The sequence below is a fragment of the Cydia splendana genome, chromosome 11 (assembly GCF_910591565.1).
Source record: "Cydia splendana chromosome 11, ilCydSple1.2, whole genome shotgun sequence".
In the NCBI taxonomy this organism is placed as follows: domain Eukaryota; kingdom Metazoa; phylum Arthropoda; class Insecta; order Lepidoptera; family Tortricidae; genus Cydia; species Cydia splendana.
Window position 1 is genome coordinate 1,391,366 of NC_085970.1, and position 23,954 is coordinate 1,415,319.

At 38.5% G+C, this 23,954-nt stretch overlaps 2 protein-coding genes across 3 annotated transcripts in view; one reads left to right on the top strand and one right to left on the bottom strand.

The window, feature by feature from the left end:
- Positions 1–23,954, top strand: part of LOC134795192 (neurobeachin-like) — an 868,575-nt gene that overhangs the window by 801,587 nt on the left and 43,034 nt on the right. Inside the window, exons 40-41 of the mRNA XM_063767022.1 lie at positions 4,395–4,512; positions 5,245–5,347. Coding sequence (XP_063623092.1) covers positions 4,395–4,512; positions 5,245–5,347 — 221 coding nt within the window. The remainder of the gene's footprint in view (positions 1–4,394; positions 4,513–5,244; positions 5,348–23,954) is intronic.
- The window catches only part of LOC134794709 (facilitated trehalose transporter Tret1-2 homolog), a 33,763-nt gene continuing 16,114 nt past the window's right edge, over positions 6,306–23,954 (bottom strand). For both annotated transcript variants that reach the window (XM_063766490.1, XM_063766491.1), the window contains exons 3-5: positions 12,943–13,072; positions 8,294–8,479; positions 6,306–7,872 (exon numbers count right to left, since the gene is read on the bottom strand). In XM_063766490.1, coding sequence (XP_063622560.1) covers positions 6,725–7,872; positions 8,294–8,479; positions 12,943–13,072 — 1,464 coding nt within the window. In that variant the 3' untranslated portion in view covers positions 6,306–6,724. The remainder of the gene's footprint in view (positions 7,873–8,293; positions 8,480–12,942; positions 13,073–23,954) is intronic.

A 23,954-nucleotide genomic window follows, 5' to 3' on the forward strand; every position in this document is an offset into this window, starting at 1 on the left:
CGTGAGGCGTATCTGCCGTGCTCTATCTAGCCTGGTGAGGTTGTGAGTGCGAATATTGTGCTTCAGTAATTATGGGAACTTATTAGAAGGCACGTGATAAGGGGTAAAGTTGCGTATGTGTGGTGTGAACTCCTTTACACGTTTCGATTGAGTTAGATTTTAACACAGCATAATTCTTTATCCAAGTATGTCCGTCCAAGTACAGAACAGTCAAACAAGACCGATTCCACTACATCGAGGAGTAAGACAGGGGATGTAATTTCCCCGAAACTGTTTACGAATGTATTAGAAGACTTCTTCAAGACTTTAAACTGGAACGGACGGGGCATAAACATAAACGGCGAATACATCTCGCACTTAAGGTTTGCCGATGATATCGTAATCATGGCAGAATCGCTGTTCAAGGAATGCTGCACAGCCTAAATAGAGCCTCCCAACGAATTGGTCTCCGGATGAACCTAGACAAGACGAAGGTCATGTTTAATGACTACGTCGTTTCGGGACCAGTAGTCATCGATGGCACGCCTCTCGAAGTTGTCAAGGAATATGTCTATCTCGGGCAACTAATGCAGTTGGGTAGACACAACTTCGAAAAGGAAGCCGATAGGAGGATTCAGTTGGGTTGGGCAGCGTTTAGGAAGTTATTCCACATATTTTCGTCAGATATACCACAAAGCCTAAAAACTAAAGTGGTCAACCAGTGCGTCCTTCCTTTAATGACGTATGGAGCCGAGACGTGGACACTGACTGTGGGGCTAATCCATAAACTTAAAGTCGCTCAACGTGCTATGGAAAGAGCTATGCACGGAGTCTTTCTGAAGGACAAAATTCGGAACGAAGTGATCCGCCAGAGAACCAAGGTGACCGACATAGCTTTGAAAGTTAGTACGTTGAAGTGGCAATGGGCTGGCCACATATGTCGCAGAACCGATAATCGCTGGAGTAAGCGTGTTCTGGAGTGGAGACCGCGTCTGGGCAAACGTAGCGTGGGACGCCCTCTGGCCAGATGGCGGGATGACTTGCACAGGAGGGCCGGCAGCGACTGGATGCCAAAAGCGGCAGACCGGGCCACGTGGCGTACCTTGGGAGAGGCCTATGTCAGCAGTGGACTGAAACGGGCTGATAATGATGATGATAATTCTTTATGGAAATGGGAAAATCTGGCGGAAGATTCCGGGGCCTATCAGAGAGGAAGATGGAACTTGGAGGCGAAGGAAAAATAGGGAGCTAGAGGAGCTGGTTGCAATGCCCAATATAATTGGCGAGATCAAAGCCACACGACTCCGCTGGCTTGGTCACCTGGAGAGGATGGGGGATTGGGGGAGGATCGTTCTGTGAGAAGAGCGTATGTTGGGCACCCGGGCGGAAAACGTCCGTCTGGGCGTCCCAGATACCGCTGGAGTGACGAAACCCAAAAAGACCTGCAGGTCTTTTGTCCGCCCTTGGAATACCCAACTGGCGTGAAGTGGCGCAGAATAGGGCAGAGTGGCGCTCTCTTGTGTCAGAGGCCAAGATCCTCTTTGGGTCACTGAGCCAGTGATTTATGTATGTATAATTCTTATAACCAATGTCAATTAATCAGTAGTTTTCGAATAATAAAAGGTAAACAGCACTGTTTTGAACCTAAGTTAATGTCGCATAAGTCGCATAACCCAATTTCGCCAACTTCTTCGTTATCGAGTTTTTCACCTTTTCGGGTTTCGTTGCTGTGCTATTATTTTTTTCTGTGGAGTTTACACAATATAACCCTTTCATTATTAAGATGTAAAAACAGATTTGCATCAAAACTCACTCTAATATAATACAATCAACAACAAGACGAAAATCATTTTTAGCCTGCTCTTTTGTGATATTGATGTACCTAGTGTTTTTATTTATTTTCCTACCTCCCCTCATAGTTTCCGAATCGAAAACAAACAGCACTCGTATTAGGGCACCAGCGCGAGATGAGCGGTTAATGCTATGTCATTCCAATAGCTGAACGCAACTAAGTGTAAGGGCGCTGTCTGATCATGTAAGAAATATAGGACTGAAACCTGGCCAATGCAACGCGCCGTTTCATAAATATAATTGTTTTTTTTATTGTTAACTGTTGTATCCTCCTACTTATACGCAATTTCTGGCATATGATACGATATGATTAGCTACATACGCTACATATGCGACCCAGGTATTTTGCGAGTCTGATGGTAATTAGTAATTCTGGCGTCTTACTAATCTGGCATTTTGCGTCTCTTGTGACCTAATCTTGCATTTTCCTACTCTTGTGATTTGCTTTAGTGTTTATTTAAGAGAGTCCGATATTTTTAGACTCTGTGTGACACTACCAAACTGTTATTTTGCGACTCTTCTTCGGCTATCGTTCTTATGAAGGATTTCCTACCGCTATTTTTACTCGCTCTGTATCTATTTCACCTTAAGTTGTTACATGACAACCAAAACATGTCGAGTAATTTTCGACTTAATAAAGTGAGTGGTCCGAATTAATTCAATGTTTGAGTCTGACGAAAGTTTTGTTATTAAAATCTTGAGGATCATCTTACAGTGGCGCCGAGCACTCACACTGTGCGCTTGCACATCAATCGCAGTAATCAGAACCCACCGAGGGTGGGCTTGACAAATTGCGTTACAATTGGACCGGACGTTTACACCCGACGCCCTTTATGGGCCCCTGGTAGGAGAAAGGGATCTGCTGGGACACATTATTTGAGAAGTTTGTATAATGAAACAAAGATTAATTCGTGTTTTGGATTTTCTACGTACGTACTTACTTTAATTTGTCTAACTTTTTGAACCCACCTTACCGGAAAAACGTCCATCGAAGTCTATTTCCAACGCCTAGCCTATTATAAGATCATCTACATTTAAATATCTTATTCTGCAGATATCGTAAAAATTCTACGCCAAAATTTGCCTGCTAAGTGATCGCTAAGTAGATATCTGGCATTTTTGTATCACTAAATTTAGAAATTACGAAATGAATCAACAATTATTTTCCAACTAGATGGCACCAAAAATTCACTCAATCATCGACCCACTTAAACCAATCACGCCTCCTAAAAGACAACCCGATGAATGAACCCACGACCACTGCCAAAACTCAAAAAGAATCATCGCACTCAATCCATCAATCTGTGTTGCACAATTCATACAATGGGCGCATTAGTGCATTTAGGACTCATTTCATCGTTGAGAGAAAGGTACAAGTTTCATTACATTGCGGTGATGGATCGATCGATTGTATTTCTTGTACCTTTAGTAGTGCGCAATGTATCGAATTCGCATGCGAATTCTCGTACCATCTATTAGAGCATTATGGACGGATTCGCATTGTTGTTACCCTCGTGATTAGAGCTGGGGTGCCGGAGGGATGTTTTGTTTATAATTGTCAGTTGAATTACAAAAGAATGGTCATGTTACACTTTGAATGGATATGGAGATGCTGTTTTGTTTGCCTAATTGGCACCAAAACAAAAGTTTTAAGGATAACTAAGTAGGTGAGTTTATAAGTTTTAAAGATAGGTGAGTGAAACCTGTTCTGCTCTGTTCAGAGCACACTTTACTGATTTAAATAATGATGATAATCATAATTTTTTTTTTAATATATACTATTGTTAAATAAAACGGTAAAATAGGTTATTAAAATGGCATCGCGTTTGTCTTGTATGTGTAATCATTTAAAACAAGAAACTGTTCGAAAAACTTTACAGCGTCGTATTCCATTCTAAAATAAAGACATAAAACGTATTAAAACGTTCAACATCTCCTCATTTTCTCAGAAACACAGAATTCCCGTATTGCCCTGGCATCGTTCACATTGTTAATTGACAAATCTTAAACCTTATTACAAAGGAATAAAGTCCACCAATCGTCAGTTAAAAATGTTACTGTTCGTACTAATCAAGACGTCGTGTCGTCGTAAAGGTGTCGTAAAGAGTTCGTTAGCGTTATTTATGTGCGCAATAACGGGCTCGGACAACGTCAAGTGTTGTCCCGTCAAATAAATGACAGGTATTGTAGGCTGTTTGGTTGGACATGACAACGTAAAAAGGTGGTTCAATAAAAGTGAAACAAATATAATGGCACACTTGTCTTTTCTTACTGTACTTCCACACTTCGCCTCAATGTCAGTACGTTAGCATACGACGTACTCTACCTCAGTAGTCGGCAAAGCAACAAAAGTTTCTCGCGAGTTGTCTATAAGACCTTTATTTACATTTGAGTTCTTTCAATATCACCCAGTCAGTCTCACCCAAGACAGTAATTTTTCCACTTTTAAATTTATTCTAAACTTCATAGCATCGCTCGCAGACGTTTCTGCTTGTTAAAAATTAAATTACTTTCAATATATTTCATTATACATAATGCTAAACATCATTATATTGTTGTTGCAGGTTCTAAAATACTGCGAGCACCTCCACGGAAAATGGTACTTCAGCGAAATCCGCGCCATCTTCTCGCGCCGCTACCTGCTGCAGAATGTGGCCATCGAGATGTTCCTCGCCAGCAGAAGTAAGTCAATCTGTTTCTCTATAATTATATCTCTGTCTCATCTCATTTATCCCGGTTGCATCCTCCATAACCCAGGGTCCGATTTCTTGCTTTTTCTCCTCCACTTTGCGCGGTCTCCAACATCTTGGAGGTGGAATTGGAAGGATAGACGAACGAATGACCCGGTACCATGATATGAATAGATGATGCCCTGTTCGTTGGCTGGTATACCCGTTCTGTCCGGATCCTCCGGCCATGAAGTTACGACCCAGAAAAATATTATTGTATGTTCTTGTAGCTGGACTTACTTACTGCTCTTATTTGTGGTGTGTGAAAACATATTTTTGGTCATATTTTATTATTGCCTAAGTACCGGATTATTATTTATGGATTATTTTTTTAATTACTCGTATCTAATTCTCGATGTGAACAGATTCTTAAGTAATTTCCAAAAATTGATCCACAACACCAACCAACTGACACTAAGTGTGCATATCTATCTATCAAAGCTTTTTTGAGTCAACTAAAGTAGGTACAGATGTAGTGCGTATATAATTGTTTCCCATCGTATTTTATCGGAAACGTCCGTATTTGTCAAGCTGCTTCATTCAACCTTATTACCTTTTGTGCCGAGACTGATTGAAATAGCAAGACACGTTCGTACGTTTCCGTGAAAATACAACTACAATAATTATGCACTACATCCAGTATGTATTCCTCCGTAGTGTAACATGTATGTGTATCTCATTCCAGCATCAATATTCTTCGCGTTTCCGGACCAGGCGACGGTGAAGAAGGTGATCAAGGCGCTGCCGCGGGTCGGCGTCGGAATCAAGTACGGCATCCCGCAAACCAGGTCGGTGCCCTTTCATTTATGTAGGCCTAGCACAGGAGGGGCGCGACCGTATCTCGCCCTTTTCCAACTGTATTAATTTAAGAGAGACGGGTAGTATATCTCGCGAATACTGTCGCGCCAATCTTGTGCTAGCCCGGCTATGCCTTTTGATGTTTTTAGGAGACTCTGCGTTAAAAAAAAACCTGCGTCTTTTAAGTTCCTTGTCGAGTCCTTTATTGAGTCATATTTAAGGTCAACTCGAAAGAACTCAAACCTTTATGAAAATACCACTTAATTGCTGCAAAATGCAACTCATTAATGGGCGACTATTTCAACGACTATTGTTTGAATCAATTTATAAAGTGTGAATACAATTTTGTAGTACCTATCTACATATAATTACAACTGCTTTACTACATCCTATCAATGTATACTATTAAGAAAAATCTGGGAGACCGAGCTTTGCTCGGAAAAAATAAAAACTGAAAAATGCGAGTTTTCCCAGAGATAAGACCTAGCTAGATCGATTTTTTGTCCCCGAAAACCCCCATATAGCAAATTTCATCGAAATCGTTAGAGCCGTTTCCGAGATCGCCGAAATATATATAAATAAATAAATATATTTCATATATACAAGAATTGCTCGTTTAAAGGCATTAGAGGAATATTTAACACTAATAAGCCATTTTAACGATTTGATCATCTGAGAAATCCATATGGCTTGCAACGCCATCTACACGATACGCCTGGAACTAAAAGGCTTTCGCGCCTCGTTCGTTCGATTCGTATTTTATAGTCAAGGTTCTTGGGTAACTACTTGTGGATTACGCCGATAGATGGCTCTAGTGACATCGTTTTATTCATTGATCTTTAGAAAAAATTGGTTATTTGCCTACTTTATGTATTCTTTCTGGAAAATCTGAAGCAGGAAAAACTAAAACTAATTTAAACTAATAGTAAGAAAATTAAACGGCCAGTATAAAACAACACATTTTTATTTGGACGTATGTCTACAACTTTCATCACAGTGAAAACTCACTACGTATCCAAACAAAACAATTACCCTCCTTGTTCTGAGCGGGGAAACAAAATACCCTGGACTCATAAAATCTTTGTACAAATTCAATAATTACTTAAAAATACTCGTAAAATTAATAAAGTCGCTCCAGCACAGAACTGGACTGGTAACATTTCCTTAAAACTAGACAAACATTAAGTTTACATTTAAATATCGTCACCGAGTACAAAACCTAGCCTATGGAATGTAATAGTTAAAATCACTCGAAATACCTATAATACTGATCACATAACATTCATAATGGTAAAATTGTTCATAAATTGGTAACTTTAGTTGCTAACTTTGGGTGTAAGCACCAGGCGGACAGCGCTCTCAAGGAATTACTCCTGATGACCTGGAATTTTTTCATCATCTTTGTGAATCCATCGCGGGGCGAAGATTTCCTTATTTTTTTCTAAAGACACTGATGCACCAGCACTGTGCCGCCTCTGCACCGGCCGCCCCTCCATTCCATACTGCTTACCCACTTCAGGATCTATCTCTTTCTTTTCCTCGTCGAATTGCTTCATAATTTCAGTCAAGGACTTCCCTTTTGTCTCCGGGAGGAACAGTAAGCAGTATGTGGCTCCCAGCAGCGCGCAAAACGCAAACAAGTACAAAGTACCATTACTGGTTAATACATTCTCTAACTGAGGGTATGTTTTTATGTTGAAGAAGATTAAGACATATGCGCAGCAGGCTGTTGCCCCTGACATAACCCCTCTAATATCCTGAGGGTATAGTTCTCCAGACATTATCCAGGGGAGTTGGAGAAAACCAACCATACTGAATGATACGTGCAGGAGTACACACGCTAGCTTCAATAACGGAGGACCATTCACGGTGTCACACACAGCGGCCCCAAGCATTGTCACTCCTAATAACAGCCCTGATGTTGCTGCTAGAGTTTTTCTTCTAAAGCTGTTGATTAAACAGGCACCCACGGCTCCCATGAATACCCGAACTCCGCCCACTATGATCGACGCCGTGAAGGCATTGACACTGGTATCGACTGAGTGGAAGAAATCAACAGCATAGTATAATATGACATATATGCCGGACATCTCTTGGAACATGAAGAAGACTATTAGGAGACAGAATGGCTTCAAGACGCTTCTCCGCTTGAATAGTGCAAGCTTCTGTCTGAAGGTCATACTATCGACTTTTCTGTCTTTAGTGAACTCCATCAACTCCTGCTGCGCCGTGCTATTGTTCTGTCTTAGCCAGAACATGGAGTTGTAAGCTTCTTTCATCTGTCCCTTGGAAGCCAGCCAGAGCGGTGATTCAGGAACGAAGTACATTAAGAAGGGAGTTAGTAAAGAGACGCCGGCGCATATGGCAGCGACCTTCCGCCAGTGGACGAAGGATCCGAGGGAGTAGATGACGAAGATGCCGGTGGACACCAGCCCCGGGCCCAGCGCGCTGAGGACGCCGCGCTTCTCGGGGGTCGTGATCTCAGCCACGTAGATGTAGGAGGCTGTTGACATACCTGGCAAATAAGAAAGGTTTTGGTTAAATATAAAAATGAAATCTAATGATATAGGTTCTAAGAGACGACGATACTCGCAGCTACCAAAATAATTCTAGCTTAATCTACATAGATAGCTTCGGAATTTAAAAGAGAGACGTTAAATGATAAATAAATATAAAGACATGGTTATAAGTACAATACAAAAACTTTTTTGCACCCAGCAAGAAAATATTAGTATTCTCTGTACTATTTTCTTGCGTGAGTGAGTTGCTATGAGTTGGACCTCTAGGTAGAGGTAAACAACCGGCGGTCTTATCGCTGAAAAGCGACCTCTTTCAGACAATTATGTGCATGTGACCAATGAGAAAGAAAAACTTCATCGGCTCGTGTTCTAAATACACCTAACGGTATAAAGAAGTAATGACATTGATGAACTCACCTATGGTAAAGCCGGTGATAAACCGGCCGACACAGAGGAAGACATAAGTCTCAGAGAACGCGATGACCAGCCACCCAACCAGGTTTGGTAGAACTATGGACTGTAGAAGTAACCGCCGACCGACGGCGTCCACCATCATGCCACCGAGCAGCGCGCCGATCGGGTTGGAGATTACGCCCAAACTTGCTGGAAGACGAAAGAAAGTGGTCAATAAATGCATTCAAAAGACTAATGGATGGAATGAAAGGAATTCATTCCGACCATAATACTTATTCGCTAAATTTTATTGTACTTATTGTACTTGTATTGACGTTGATCATTCCGTACAATTGCCCTTAATCGTCACAATACGACTAAGTCGAGCAACTAAGATTTTTTTTACCGATTATCGTAGAAATTTTTTTTGGATGCGAAAACAATTCAAAGTTGATCATGTAGAGGTAAAGTAAAATCATGTTAGTACACGGAAGAAAGAATGAGCGCGCCGCGCTCTGACGGGAAACGGCATGTGCCTGGATTAGTATGGAAACCTATGTCGCCAAAACGCTGTCACAAAAATTGGCCATATTTTTCTTATTTCGAAAAGGATTATGAGCCCTCGCCCATCTCAATAATTTGAACTTTACAGCAAAGAAAATTATGTCGAAAATGCACTACGATTTTTATTTTTGTAAATTGACATTTATGCTCTATTGCTTTTACACTTGCATGGCTTTTCCAAGAGTGAATGCGATAGGATAAAATATTCGACTATGAGGTTGACACATGCGATAGGGATGTGCATGATTCGGTGTGATATCGATAAACGCTTATTAAAGATTAGTGTACACGTAAACTACTCAGGTTTTTTATACATATGTATTACTATATTTTCTGGCGACGATTAGGTACCTACTTACTTTTTAATAAAAAAATGCTCGTATTGAAAGTAATCAAGTCACCAAACACGCATATAACTGTAAGCGAGTATATAATAAAAACTGTTACTCCTTAGCACACCCCGCGTGATGTCCGCGTCCTCAGTTACGTGCTACATGTCGCGCAACCATCATCTTCCTTCTTCCGGCTATTTGCCACGGCCCGTGAGCCGGCCCACGTCAGGCACGGAGCCTGGGGTCTGCTTGGAAACTTATCACAAGAATTGGCTTATGCACTCTTTTGTACAAAAGAGACTGTCATCTGACCGTCCAACTCCGAGGGGAGGCTTTACAGCCGTATTCGAACAATGAGATACGTCAAATACTAAATATTGAAACGATATGGGTCAAACAAGTGTCAAAAGTCTAGTCAAAGGTCGAATGTGAAGACCGCTTTAAGATTTGTCCAAGAGTGTGGAGCGAGCTTTAGACTGGCCAGCAAATACCCGGCAGTAAAATTATGTGACAGCTTAAAACTGACACATATGTAACATGTAACAAATATGTATCCATGGATGCAATACTATAAGAAAAACTTTAAATCAAATAATCCATTGAATAGCAATAAATATGTACGAGTAAGAACATATTTTGTACATAATATAAAATGTGCATAAGCGACGACTTTTTCGATATGATCATCCAGAGGCAAAACAAAAATAAATTATTAAGAACATGTATGAACATAAAAAAAATCGAACTGTGTATTTATACGAACATCGACATCGATAACATTTTTGATATGGTCCTCGCACTGTGGCTGAATAGCGCACCCGTACATGACTTTGACGCTAAGTAGATATCAACCTTATCTCATTTACATAAATTTGATTTTTGCACTAAACAATCCAAAAATCCTTGCGGAAACCGAAAATGTAAAAAATATTGAAATATTACTTGAAATAATACTTACCTCCATATCTAATATTTATTGTTCGGCTAGCGTTTTTACATTCCAAAATGGAGCAGCGCGGCATATTTGTAATTATTTCTAATTTTTCCTGGCTCCAATTTCACCACGGTGACAGGTGCGACAATTGTAAAACATCACTGTTGCTGACGTCACAGGCATCCATGGGCTACGGTTACCGCTGAGCATCGAGCGGGCCGTATTCCTGTTTGCCACCATCATTGTTTTATTAAAAAAAACTTTATTATATCGGAAATAAACAGATATTTCTCTTGCTAAGTTTATGACAATTGTCACAAGAAACACTACAATTGTCACGAAATTCCGACATATACCTCATTACCTGTCAAGAATTACCTACAATTCTTCTAAATCTTGACAATTGTCAGAAACTTCGTAAAAGAAATATCCGTTTTTTTTTCGATATAATAAAGTTTTTTTAAATAATACAATGATGGTGGCAAACAGGAATACGGCCCGCCCGATGGTAAGTGGTAACCGTAGCCCATGGATGCCTGTGACGTCAGCAACAGTGATTTTACAATTGTCGCACCTGTCACTGTGGTGAAATTGGGGCCTGGAATCGTTTTCACATCTGACATCTCAAAAGCGCCATACTGAATTGACACACGACTGACAATAGTCTGTGGTGAAACTAAGTACAATAAGGCTTAATCATGCCACACGCTATAGATGTACGTTTCACTTCTATGACTTCTTTGTTTTGTGTGTTAGTAAAATAATTTTATCAGTAAGTTTTTTTTTTGGTCTCTCTTCTGATATTTAGACATGTCTGCACGTCTGGTATATCTTATCCAAATTCGTGCGACTTGACATGTGCAGTCACGGCCGCCGCGATAAGATTTACAGTGGGCTACAGAGATAACTGACCCCCCTGCAAACAAGTTTCTATGCAGGGTGATCAATAGATATGCTGGTTATCATTACAAACTCTTTAATCGATATGTTTATATCCCAAATACGTGACTGACACTAAAGTGCAAAGCTTAGCGACCTTCCTGCCTCACTATCAGTGCAGGGCAAGAGCGCAGAACAAATAATATAGCTGGTGGTAAAATATAGCTGGTAAACACCCCTATCAGTTTGCACAGAACTCGCAAATGTTGACTTTACCATTCTGAATTTCACAACAGTGAGAAAGTAGTAAGATTAAGATTAGGTTGGTCAAGTGCATGTATCTACAAGTGTTTACCCACTAAAATAAACTAAACCGATATAATACGAGTATGACAGATGCATGTCATTGATTATTCAAATCCAGCGCGAGGTCTTTTATCACGCCGAAACTTATGGTAATTTTTGTCGCAAATTAACAAACGGATTTCACGGCGATAAGTGTTAAAACGCAAGTTTTATATCTGTGTTGTTTATCGTTTAACTTGATCAATAGTGTCGACCGTGAAAAAAACTTTCCGCGGTTAAATAAAACATTGGGATGATATTTACCTATACAAAACAGACACGCATATATCTGTTTCACACGCGATGTATGTGGGGAACAGCATGTGTTGTGTGTGTTTATTTTATGGTATACGGTATACTAGAGGAAAATTTGGCACGAAGCGTGGCGCGGCGCCGAAATAAACGTAGCGATCCAAGGCAAATGAGTTCATTCACTATTTTTTGTTGGTTAATAGTGTAGAGTCGTGAAAAATGTTTTGACTAAATGTAACGTTCCACGAGTAGAGGTACCTTAACCTTAACAACGCTTCAATACAAATGCGCCGACCGCCATAAGGTACCTTTTCCCGTGGAACGTCACAAATGGTTATAATTGACATACTAGTATTTATATTTGACATACCATTATTGTCGGTAGAAAAGGCGTCAAATTTTAAAAATATAAGCGCGAAGTATTCAGCTCCCAATGCTCCCATACAAAGGCCATGGCAGGATAAGCTAAGTGAATCTGCTCCCAGCGAGTTTTGGCTTGTAATTTTTTTCGATGATGTGGCTTTGTATTGGTAACAAGTATGCAAAATTTGAGCCCCCAAAAGTTTATAGTTTCTAAAATAAAAAATAAAAAACGAAATATGATCTCTTTTCTATATATTTTTTTCTAGCCAGCCTTTTGACGTGCGTCACGTATAATGTGCATATAGTAAAGACAATTATATGACATTAATTATAGGATATATTACCATACAAAAGAGAAAAAATACAATTACTTTTTACTAAAACATTTTTTTATTACTTTCACGTCAGCGACACCTCCAATTTTTTCACCAAAGCTGGCCTCTTTAATAAGTTACAAAATGAATGTATTTACTTAATTTTATCTGTGGTAGAACAAGGTGTTTTTTTTAATTGAATACATCACTACATTTTCTATACCCGCTCGTCAAAACTACTCGATTAAGAGTAGATTTCTATAAAGAGTTTTTAAGCTAGAAAAAAGTAATTGTATTTTTTTTTCTATTTTGTATGGCAATATATCCTATAATTAATGTCATATTATTGTTTTTACTTTACTATATGCACATTATACGTGACGCACGTCAAAATCGGCTGGCTAGAAAAAAAATATTGAAAGAAGATCATATTTCGTTTTTTATTTAAAAACTATTTATAAACTTTTGGGCGCTCAAATTTTGCATACTTGTTACCAATACAAAGCCATGCACATCATCGAAAAAATTACAAGCCAAAACTCGCTGGGGGCAGATTCACTTAGCTTAACCTGCCATGGCCTTCTTTGTGCCTTTTTCTACTGACATTTGACAAAATGCTTTGTAATAAAATTTTGATACTAGGGTTCCACTGTTAAAACGTAAAATGCCATTAAATAAAATTGGCCTCACCAATCCATGAGCTTTGCTCATAAGTGATGTTAGGATGTTCGTGTGTGTACTGGGGCAGCAGAACCGCGGAGAAGCCTTGGCAGAACCCCACCGATATGTTGATGGACTGTGCCGCCAGTGCCGCCAATACCTGGAACGTTATGATCGCCTGGTCAATATTGTTGGTTATCTCGAGCTAAAGGAGTATTTCGGGACGGGAAGGGACATTGATGGAACAAATTAACCAAGCTTCTGCAAGCCAGAGTACAATTTTTGAAATAAGTAAATGAAAAATTAAAAAAAAATATGGTAGCTTCGTTATAGTAGAAAAAAATCTGGGTGTGAATTTTCATTTAATCTTTATCTGTATATAGTGCAAGTGATCAATGTTTAAAGTTCAAAGTTTTTTTTTTCAACAAAGAGTAACCGTCAATATCAAATGATATTTTGTTTACAACTTTACAGCACCTTATTGCTGTGAGGCGGTATTCAAACCTTGACCTCCGACTTAGAACATTGACACGACCAGTCTAAAAACCACAAAACCATTTTACCATTGACATTGAAAGGTTAAGAAACCAAACAAACCGTTTTTTCATGAAAAACTGACAACACAATTGTCGCGTTCACAGCTTGTCGCACATCGACAAACGGTAATAGTCGCTAACGACAGATAAATGGGAGAGCATCCGCGTATTACACGGAAATTGTCCTATCAACCGTTTTTCCATTTTGCGCCCAAATACCAATTAGGTACAGTCGACGTCAAAAATATGTTTACACTTTTGCACCTTACTTCTTTGTAATAAGGCAAAAAGTGTAAACATATCTTTGGCGTCGACTGTACAGTTGGTGTACAGTGTGATAATATAGACTGCGCAAGTGTTATTTAATGTCATAATTTCATAGAAGATTTGCGTTTAGAATAACACTTGCACAGTCTATCAAAATCGCTGCCAATTTATAACTTAACCATATTGACATCTTTTCCGTAATTATGCTATTATGTGACATTGTACATTTATTTCCCAATAGTTATTTGACTTTGTGATGAATTTATTTTGCTATTGATATTTGATGATGATTTTAATCTGTATTGACATTTGTATAAAATAAATAGTTGACGATCATAATATAAATTCGTATAGATTAGCTTGAAATAATTTATAATGTAATTTAATATTACCTATATGAAATAAATAAATCTAAATCTAAATCTTAGCTTGGCCAAGGTAACTATAACTGTCATGCCTACGGTAGAACAATAAAATAAAGTATTTAACACAATATAGCCGGCTACTGTACTATTCATCATCTAACTAATCTAATCATGGTAATCATTAATAATAAACCAACATGACTAACGACTTGTTACGTTATGTTCCTATCCTACTTAAGTACGTAGCTCGCTTGTGTTTATACTCGTAGCGTTCGGCGTAGAGTATCGTAGCCGTAGAGGTCGCTTGGAACCAAATATGTTCTTCACTACAAACATTTGGATATATATAGCAACAGGTCGACAGAATAATTAAAACATTGTATGGGAAATCGTTTTTGTAATCTAATGGTCATTGCCTCGCTAATAATGGCTATCAACGCGAGCGATCGTATACCTATATTTATATCAACACAAATTTCAAAATCTGAATGGGATAATATTAAAATAAAATATCTTGGAAGATCGTATGAGTATTTTACTTACTTCGAACATTTCTTTGGGTAATGGTATCAACGTTTAGATAATAACACAGTGGACGTTTCGTTTAGGGAATGCAAATCGGTTATTTTCGGTTATTTTTTGTATGGAAATTATCGGTTATTAACCGAAACCGCGGTTATTTCCATACAAAAAATAACCGATTTGCATTCCCTAGTTTCGTTCGACACTTTCGACAGAGGTGAATGTTTGAAAACAGAATCATTTCGATTTCTTTTGTCTATTTTTACAAATCGTCCGCCCACGCGAAACGTGAGCGCGAAACATCGCGCGAGAGTCGCACAAAAACACGTGGTATTAGTCTAGTGTGAATAATTACTGCTGTGCCAAAAAGAAAATATCTGTGTTATGTAGCTTATAAATACTTTTACTGCAGGCACAGCCAATAAAATATTTAAAAAAAAATCTCTTCAATGTTTGACAAGCGACAAGCCATTTAAAAAAAGCATAAGCCATCACTAATATATTAAAAAGTAGGTGGCTGACACCCATTAACCCGTTTTGTTTTTATTAATTTAAAAAGTAACTATACTCCCATTGAAACTGACATAACTACAGTACAGCCTGCTTTTTCATAAAGAATTGAGTTAAGATGATAGTTAAATCAATTGTGCAGAAACAACAAGTAACTAATCAACAACAATTATTCCATAAAATTACAGTTTTATTAGCATTTCTTTACATGGGAAGCTGTGACAATGGGAAGATGACGGCCGGCCGCGCACGTGCCAACATTGTGTGCGTACTGACCACGCTGACAACCCGTCAGCAAATTATGCTGAGTCGTTTTCGCGTTTGTGTTTACTCCTGGCGTTTATACGGCCCTGGTAATTTATGGAGAAATGTTATGGAAAAAGCAACGCTTTTTTGTTTTTTTTTTAAAAGGAGTACTTACAATAACTGTCATCTGTTAATGTAGAATCACGTTTAACCATTCACTTTATTAAATCACTTGAGTTTGCGTTTAGGTACTCTATGCGTTTATGCCGAAGAAACTTACTGAAAGCTAAATAGAATCTAGATAGTGTCACTTTCAGTTATTATTTTAAAAACATTTCACAACAAATAGTAAAAGTCACTTAAGAATTAATTATCTATTATCTGTATGTCATTATCCCCAACAGTTTGCACTTCATATCATTCATGTGTTTTTCTTAATGAGCTCGCAGCAATTAAGTGAATACTGGCGACTGGGTGGTAAAGCTGAGTAATGGTATATAAGCGTGCGCTCGCGCAGGCGGAACGGGCGCTGTAAACACTGTTTATGTCGCCTGATTGCCGGATGCGCTGTAAATGCGCGGAAAATTTACAAAATGGCGGGGTTGGGCGAGAAGACGTTGGAATCTTTCATGTGTTTAAGTTTAGTGATTTCGAGAAGATCTTCTTCTTCGCGTTGTCCCGGCATTTTGCCACGGCTCATGGGAGCCTGGGGTCCGCTTGACAACTAATCCCAAGAATTGACTGAAATTTCTAGTAAAATGTTTAGAACAAAATTATTCCGCCTTTTGTACTGTAAGGTTTTCTTTTGTGCAATAAAGGTTAAATAAATAAATGACAGGAAATAAATAGTGCTTTAGTTGTGAAGGGTCTAACATCTAACACTTCCATCCGAAATTAAGAATAGTTACAGAGTTATAAAAATTTGTATATGTATTGTGATTTCAAGTACATATTCAAACGTATTAACTATTAACACATTCACTGACAGCAAACCGCTAGGGGAGTTCGCTGTTCGTAGGCGCTTTTCCCTACGTACGGGTTTTCCCATTTTATCGGCTAAGCTCGTAGCGCGTAGCTCGCGCTGGCATGTAATGTGTTAATGTAAAAAAAATGTTAGAGATGTAATGTAAAAGCCACGTAAATAAATGTAACTTTAAGTCATAAAATGCATACAAGAAGTTGTAATCTCATGAAATAAGTACATACCTACTTGTAACTGTCAGTAATTGTCCTTAGTCTAGATACGAGTATACTAGTAATATTCTTGTGTCTCAATATTATTTATACATGTTTCAATAATCTGGAAAAGATTTTATTTATTTTGATAATACTAAGTTTTATCGATTTTATCAGGCTCGTACATATGAATATGAATGAATATTTTTATTTATTACGTGTAACACATGGACACAATTTTTATTAGTAATGCTTACAAACTAAGGGGTTAGTAGGTACAGGGTTATTTTTTAAAACAAAACAACACTGATGGGGGAATGCAATCCCTCACAGTGTAACAAGTAGGGACAGTCAACCCTATCCGCTATCATGCGAAGGAGGCTGTTGGGACTGCCACGCACACGGCGCACCAGGGATGCTGCGCGTGCACGCATGGTAGTATAGAAACAATCCACGCGCGCCGCCGCGAACATCCCTGATGCGCTACAGAAACGAGGCAGTCCCATCAACACCCGGAACGCATTATTGTACTGGACCCTAAGGGCCCCATATGCCCGTTGCGTATACTCCGCCCACAGGTTGCAGGTGTAGAGGGAAGTGCAAAACGCCTTAAACAAAGTGACCTTCACCTCTTTAGAGCACCTTGCAAATCTGCGGGCGATCATATTCGCCCTGACCGACAGGGCCCTTCGTTCCCTTTCCATGTCCAGGTCGTCTTTGAGGTCGGTCGCGATCACATGGCCTAAGTACTTAAAATGGTCCACTCTATCTATAGGGGTACCATTGAGGCAAATGGCAGGAACTTCCATTGTCTTCTTGCGACCGCACTCAAACACCATGAACTGGCTCTTGGTTGCGTTATATTTAAGTCCATGATCTGAGACATACGTTTCGCAGATTTTTAACAACTTGCGCAGCCCACACACCGACGCGCTCAGCAGCACCATGTCGTCTGCATAACTTATGTTGTTGACACAAACTCCATCCACATGACAGCCGACATGGGTTCTACTGAGCGCCTCGATTAGTCCGTTAACATACAGGTTAAAGAGCGTAGGTGAGGTCAACCCCCCCTGTCTCACCCCGCACTCCAACCTGTACTCATCAGATAGCACGTCTGACCATCTAACGCTGTTGACCTGGTTTCCATACCAATACTTAAATATTCGAATGGTTTCCTGCGGTAAACTGGTATTTTCCAGCTTCTTCCACAGTATGTCATAGGAAACCAGGTATATGACTTGGTAATGCATATTTTACGAAACAAAGGCATCGCGAATTTTAGTTAATGAGGCGCAGTTAAAGGATCTGATGTAATTAACTCCGTCAATCGATAAGGGCCGATTTACAGCACGTTCTCACTGCTAATGAGTGCAATGCAGCCAACAACGTAAAACATTTGGCACTATCAAAAGTATCAAAACTTTATCGTTTCGTTAAAATGATCTGCAATGATGAATAAAATTGACCGTTAACGCATTCACTGCCCCCGACGCACATGTGCGTCCACCGTCATACAAGTTTGTTCCTAGGCCACGCCCCCTGGTAGTGAATGTGTTAACCCTGAATATACAAAAATCAGCGTATTAGACTGAGGTTAGTTAATCTGTGCTATGGGTCGGTCGACGAACTTTCAAGACGAGCTAACCGAAGTCAGGCGTGGCTCACTCCGCGATTTCGTCGCTTTGCTACAGGTAGCTAAAAGTACATGCATCCGTTCCACACCAATTTTGGTGGCTATTAGCCATAAGCCGCGTGTGGCGCTGTCGCCACCTAGCGGCTATATCTGTCCTGATAGTAACAGACGCGTTTTGTTAGAGAGTGAGTCTTCTGTACCTACTACTATTATTGATTCTGTGCCGAAGTAGAAATTATCGTTAACTTCAAAGCGCCAGAAGTTTTGATTTGGTCTGGCTAATTAAATACCCTACCTACATGCCATTTGTTTATTTACTTGATAAGATTATATCTAAAGAAATACTTGTTGTTTTCAGACCCATTGACCCATTAATTATTAATAGCAAAGGATATAGCATTATGGAAAAAATGGAACTCAATTTCATGACAATTGTTAATACATTAAAATAAACAATATTTTATCGTTTTAACAATACTTTAGTAGGTCACACTCGTGGAAAGTGTAAATGGTTTTCTCATAACGTATTTGATACGCATGTAATTAACTCGATAACACGATCAAACGTAAGTTATAGGTATGTAGTTGTAAACAGTACCCTATTACTCTTGGTTGGACTAGCATCTGCCCGCGATTTCGTCTGCATGGAGGGAGGATGATGATGATGATGATAAAAACTATCATTTGTCCTTCCCCGTTCCAAGTGCGACAGAGAGGCAACACGTCGAACGTCGTTCGCGCCTTCGCGGTAGGTCCTCAATTGCGTTCACGTTGATGATAATCGTTAATGAAAAACGCCAAACGAAACTTAAATAATGTATGAAAATAGTCACGTGACTTTTCGTACTATCTGTCATTCCGACACATTTTTATTTTCGTTAATTTGGTTCGTTTGTCTCGTTCGTTTGTCAATGTACGATTTAAGTACATCGAGGCTAGGCTCCCTGTACCAATTCATGTAGATTAAAAATTACTAAAATTTTGCTATAAGAATCGAAATGGGCTTAAGTATAATATGGGTTAAATTAAAATATAACAGGGTGTCAGATACAACTCCTAACGTTTTACAAGTAAAATTGCGCATGATAATACTGTCTGTTAATTCTGGAGGTTTAATACACTGAACTTTACCTGAGAACTGATTTTAGAAGCAGGCGCCATCACTGCACATATTAGTATCGCTTTCACATTACAGACAAATGAACTAAACTGAACCATATAAGCACTTAAAAGCACTTGTACTGGACTGATCCTTAGCAAAGAGATTTTTCGCGAACGTTAAAGCACACACTTCGGCATTCGTCATTACCGCTTCCTGTCGCTCTCATATCTGACCGAACTGACTAGTAGCTACTGGTTCGATCGTATTTAATATCGCGATTGTCTCGGATCATTCGATACAGATTTAAGTTTCGCTAGATCCGCCATTCTTATTCGTGTGTTCGCGGAACCCGCAGGTTTTTCTCTGGTGCTTCACCAAACAATCGTTTGCAAAGATGTTTTATACAAAAATATATAAAAACTACTCAGAATTAACCACCATAAACTTCATATTTTTATAGTTTGATATTGCCAGATCCTGTCACTATATATTAAGAGCGTTTTCACATTGTCCTATCCGATATCGGATGTCCGATGCGACTACAATAATACAACAAGTAAAAAAGTGCCTTTGATATTTTTTTACATATTTGTTTGTTCAAAAGAAAGCGTTAATGCAAACATAAAAGAACTTGACAACAAGGCATTTTCTAACAGCTATTTTCCTCCGAAGGTCATCCGATATCCGATGTCGGATCGAACAATGTGAGAACGCTCTAATACCGCTGCAAAAAAATAGGTTGTATAACTATCAATTGTGTTCGAAGAAAAATGTACGGAAGCGGAAATGCGGCTGCATTTCTGAATGATACGAGTATGTCAATATGACATGCTTTATTCCAGACCTACTTCATATTAACTTGGCCTGTCAATAGACAGCCTTGATTGCGAAATGTATTATAATGGTCTAGTCATTAGGATTGTTAAAAATATGACTGTTATCATCTATATTGAGAATTAAACGTATATTCGACCGCTTCCAATGATCAATGATGTAATAAACGCCGGGCAGGTATTTTTTTTTGTTTTATCAGGTGACATTTCAAATTATCAGCCACCAAATTGCTTTTATAGATGTTTGATCTAGTTCATATGTTGAAAAATTTCCATAATGCTCTGAGCATTAAGGAAATTTCTAGACAGCCGTTGACTTAAGTTTCAAGATGACATGTACTGGGACCGCGTCGAGCACATTTTTTAATAAACCTATGATATTTCTAGAATGTAATAGACTGGAAGTACCAGGCGATCATGAGTCGGAAGGATATGACATGTGGTCGCGGCGCACCTTGACCGTGCCGTTCACCGCCTTCACCTCTGTTAGCAAGCTTTACGAGAACTCACACGCTCCACATACACACAATCGATTGACATCATCTAGATTCTAGAATAATCGCTATATGTTACAATCATAGACTATAATGTGGATTCCGCAGAAGCGATTAGGAAGAGCGCTAGGTCACACATAGGGTCTAATTTTACTTGAAAGATTAAATGCCGGGGCAAACGTTTACTACCTTTGAGTTCCTATAATTGGCTCCCTTTATATCATCTACAATGTTTGCAGCCACGGGTGTTCGATCTCCAAAACAATAATTTCAAAAGCGGCTACTTTTTTTATAACGTCAAACCGATTTACAACTATAGGTATAACATTTATGTATAACTGTAAAACGAAGACGAAACAACTGATACTATGAAGTATTTGAACAAATTAAATTATTTTTCAGAAAATATTTTTAATTTGTTTTTATCAAGTAGAAACACTACTATATAAATTATAAACTGAAATAAATGTCATATACTAAGAAAAAGTGACCAAGGCCTCCAGTGCCTGGCGCTGGAGGCCTTGGTCACTTTTTCTTAGTATATGACATTTATTTCAGTTTGAAACAACTGATGTTTCTAAGAAAGAGCTATATTAGGTCACAACGTATTTTGGTTAGTCAAATTCCAACGTATTTCACTAACTTAACTAGTTGCTCTGTAAGCTGCAAACCTTGGTGTAATCCATGGCCACGCCATTTTGAAAAACTGAATCGACTGAAAATTTAGAACATGCTCACAGAATTTCCTGATAATCGGTTGAATTGAAAATGCAACCTGTAGAGAAGAAAATCCGAAGAATGAAAGAATTTTGTCAAAGCTGAAACGGAGACCTTTGCTTCGCTTCGGTCAATTAGAAACTCGTTGAAAGTGCAATAATAGAATAAGTATAAATCAAAGCTGTGAGATATGAAAACCGAATAAATGTATGACTATTTAATATTTAAATAATTACTTATTTCAAATCGTAATAATTTTTCTATACAGAAACATGAATTCATTAAATGAAACTGTAATACTTAGCGCCACTTGCACCATCCCAATAACCCGAGGTTAACCGGTTAAACCTGGAGTTACCATGGTTACCAGTACAATTTGATGCTGGGTTAACGGTTAAACCGGTTAACCCCGGGTTAGTGGGATGGTGCAAGTGGCCCTTATTGAATCGGAAGTAGAAGTCTAAACTGCAGAGGTCATTGAACCGAGCTGTCATCATAATATAAACAGATCTGTGTTGAGCTGAAGGCCGTTTCTAACGTATAAACAAACTATAGGTAGTTTTTATTACCCCATTACGGCGAATCAAAAGGTTTGGCCGGTGTGGAATAGCCAAGGTGTTAAAAATTATCTGAACAGGGACTCCTAGGAGGAGAGGGGTCCTGATAACTTATTATAATTAATATCAGCGTGGACTCTACCTTTACATTTTGCGGTAAATAGCTGACGTTTGCCAATCCAGTTATTTGCTACAAACCGTATGTCTCTGCCAACAAACTGTCCTGCCCAAACTGCAGGACAGTTTGTTGGCCAGTTGGACAGAAGAAAAAATCTGTACAAATTGAGTTTATTTCGCCTGACTAAATGATTTTTTTTTCTCCATATATACTTAAACGCCAAGTCTGCAGTAATTTTGCACAATCTATTACACATCATACAGTATTCGTTGTTAGGGTTTCGTACCCTAAGGGTAAAAACGGGACCCTATTACTAAGACTCCGCTGTCCGTCTGTCTGTCACTAGGCTGTATGTCATGTCATGAACCATGATAGCTAGACTGTTGCCGCTATAACAACCAATACTAAAAATAGAATATAATAAATATTTAAATGGGGTTCCCATACAATAAACGTGTTTTTTATTGGCCATTTTTTGCGTAATCGTACGGAACCCTTTGTGCGCGAGTCCAACTCGAACTTGGCCGGTTTTTCTTTGTTGGATACAGTAAAAAGTATGAAACTTCTCATTTTAAAAACGATTAAACTAATAATTTTCCTCTATACATAAGTATAAGAAAACTTAAGCTTATTATACCATGATTATTATCTGTGCAGCAATTGATCGATTATTATGTCATAGTTATATAACGGAAGATTATTAAAAATTACGCCGTAGTATATTATTGTTACATCTGTATTTTAATATCTAATAATTACAATGTGGATTAAGTGGATTGTGACTTGGGGAATCATACATACCTATGTATAACATTAAAGTTGATCGTACCTACTTATACGCCAAAATACTGAATTGATATGTTTAATGTTTATTTGGGCACAAACGGTACATGTTTCTTGTAACTAATGTCTATACAAACTTCATAAACCAATACAGTTGCCACCATGCACTTATTAGCTCATTAAAGAAAAACAAAATACGGGATAACTAAAATTAAGAATTAACAACAACAGTAAAATTAGGACAAGGGCTTAATTAATGAAGATATAACTATTTTTATACATTAAATATACAATTAAAGTGTAAAGTTACAGTGTCTTTAAATCTATTGTTCGTTTAAAACCAGAAGTACTTGATGTTTGAATTTAGTCAAGGAGTCATTAAATATATCACTTTTGAGAAAGAAAAAAAATTGCATGTGATTACGAATTTTAGACGGGAATGCACTTATTTTTTGGCCACCCTGTATATTAAATACAGTAGCCCTATATTTAATACATAAGTGGCGTCAAGCAAAAATAGTTCTTTAACATATTAGTAGATACCGGAAATTGATATGTTATAACATACACTTAAAGGGCCGCCGTTGTGACTCGTTTCCGCTTCCGCTCGCCAATTAATAAATGTTCGCTACACTTTACCGGCCCTGATTGAACGATAACTGCACGACAATCGGAAAGTCGCGGCTAAAAGGCCTAAGATACACTTGTAAGTTTTACTTACGTATACTATACTACTACTACTACTACTACTACAGTACAGAATGAGAAATGAATATCATTATCTCATTTTAACAAATGGCTTTGTCTCTACTCTACTTACAAGGGTACCCACCTGGCCGGCTCCGATCTGATTTATTTTGATATATGTTATAGAGTAGTATAAAATAACAGACACATATTTTTTTAGCTGCCCATATTCAACCTAGGGGAGACCGAGGTGAGTTTTGACAGAGGAGAGTTGTGACATAGTCGATCTTTTGGAATCTATTAACTAAAAACTAGCTGCCGTATTCGAACTTCAAGATATTCACAAAAGACGACACGTACTAGATCCATTCTAGATACGTTATAGTTTAGATATCAACTAGTTCTCTTTTGCAGCGCAATTCGGGCAACCAGTGTCACTTTTACGTTAGATAGAGTAAGATATCTATTAGATGTGAATTGGATCTCTAAGTCA